The sequence below is a fragment of the Coffea arabica genome, chromosome 1e, assembly GCF_036785885.1.
Source record: "Coffea arabica cultivar ET-39 chromosome 1e, Coffea Arabica ET-39 HiFi, whole genome shotgun sequence".
NCBI classification, from domain to species: Eukaryota; Viridiplantae; Streptophyta; class Magnoliopsida; order Gentianales; family Rubiaceae; genus Coffea; species Coffea arabica.
The window spans coordinates 32,601,411-32,602,833 of NC_092311.1; the positions used below are offsets into that span (position 1 = coordinate 32,601,411).

The following is a 1,423-nucleotide window of genomic DNA, read 5'->3' on the forward strand; positions in this document are numbered from 1 at the left end:
TAAATTACAGAACCAAGAGTACCAACAGCTACCATTGGACAAAAATGAAATACCATATTTCAATGGAAATATTCAGAAACAAGAGTTTGCAGTTTTTGAGTAACATTAGGCCAAAATTACCTCTTGTTAGGAATCTCCATTGCTTGAAATTGAATTCAGCTGCACAGGGCAAACAATTACTTGTGCATCATTTCAACCTAAATCATCTAAAATTGTGAAACTTTTATAACTTCTTCACTGTGACCAGACACTCGTTCAAAAACCTCTCAAGCTTTGATGTATATACACTGGGAAAAGTCTGATAATGGTCAACATGAGGTGATGCACCAAAGTTGAATGCCCACACATTTTTCCCACTTCTCTTCTGTTCTTCAACAAATGACTCAACTGAGGAGAATGGAATGACCTTATCAGCTGTACTATACAGATAAAGCTGTGGGCAAGAAGGCCGGTTTTTTGAAAGGACAGAGATTATCTTTGTCAACCGCTGTTTGACGCCGTTCAAGTTTAGGAGATAAGAGAAGAGCTTCTCAAATGCCGACAAAAGTAAGGTTTCAATGAACAGGGGCTCCTTTTCTCGCAAGTTTGAGGTATCAACTCCACTTTTCAATTGATTTCTTCCTACAGCTTCAACTAATGGATAAGATGATGAACTATATTTCTTTAGCAGGGCTGCAGTAAATCCAGCAGCCTAGACCTTGGGATCTATATTAGCGTCACCTCCTGAATCAACAATAATTCCCTTGATTTTCTCCAATAAATTTGGCCTACTTTGCAAATTGTCAAGAATGGCACCATACCTCCTCAGATGCTTCGGCTTTGACCCAAGCCATCCCAACAAAACTGTAGCAAAGATTGGCCCTTTATCCCCGATGACCGCATTTTCTCTAGGGTGAATTCCATCAGGAGCGTAATTCCAGTGGAAAGATTTATCTTTTTGGTCAGAGAAAATGCGGAAGAAGGTTGAGGTGGAGAAGAATGAGTTGAGGAGAAACAGTGAAGAATTTAGGGAATGGGAAAAGCCAAATGAGGTTGTTGAGGGGTAGTGGGGAATGTGGGCGTTTGAGAAAATAATGGAGTGGCGATTTTGGGGGTTAATAAATGAAACTGCAGGAGTTGGAATTGGGCGATGATGATGATGACAATAGTAAGGAGGAGGAGAAGGAAGCAGTGTGGAAAAGGGCTTTAAAGGAAGCTGCTTTTGGAGAGGGAAAAGGGAGTTGGAAAGATGGCGAGCGGAGGAATTGAATAGTATCCGGACTGAGGCTTCCATTGTTGCTTTTCGGGTGAGATAGTGAATGCTGATCGAAACTGAAGCAGTCGAGAACTCCAAAACAGGTCGCGCGGCTGGATCCCAGTGGAGAGAAGGAGAAGAAGATGGTGTCCGAAGGCAAAAAAAGAGGGAAATGAGTTTTGTCTGAAA

The 1,423-nt window shown here is 41.7% G+C and overlaps 1 protein-coding gene across 1 annotated transcript; it reads right to left on the minus strand.

The window, feature by feature from the left end:
* Positions 1 to 223: 223 nt before the first annotated feature.
* LOC113693173 (uncharacterized) lies at positions 224 to 833 on the minus strand. The gene is made up of 2 exons (XM_072070371.1): positions 801 to 833; positions 224 to 691 (listed from the first exon to the last, which is right to left on the minus strand). Exons 1-2 carry the CDS (start codon positions 831 to 833, stop codon positions 224 to 226), a joined length of 501 nt encoding a protein of 166 aa, XP_071926472.1.
* Positions 834 to 1,423: the final 590 nt, after the last annotated feature.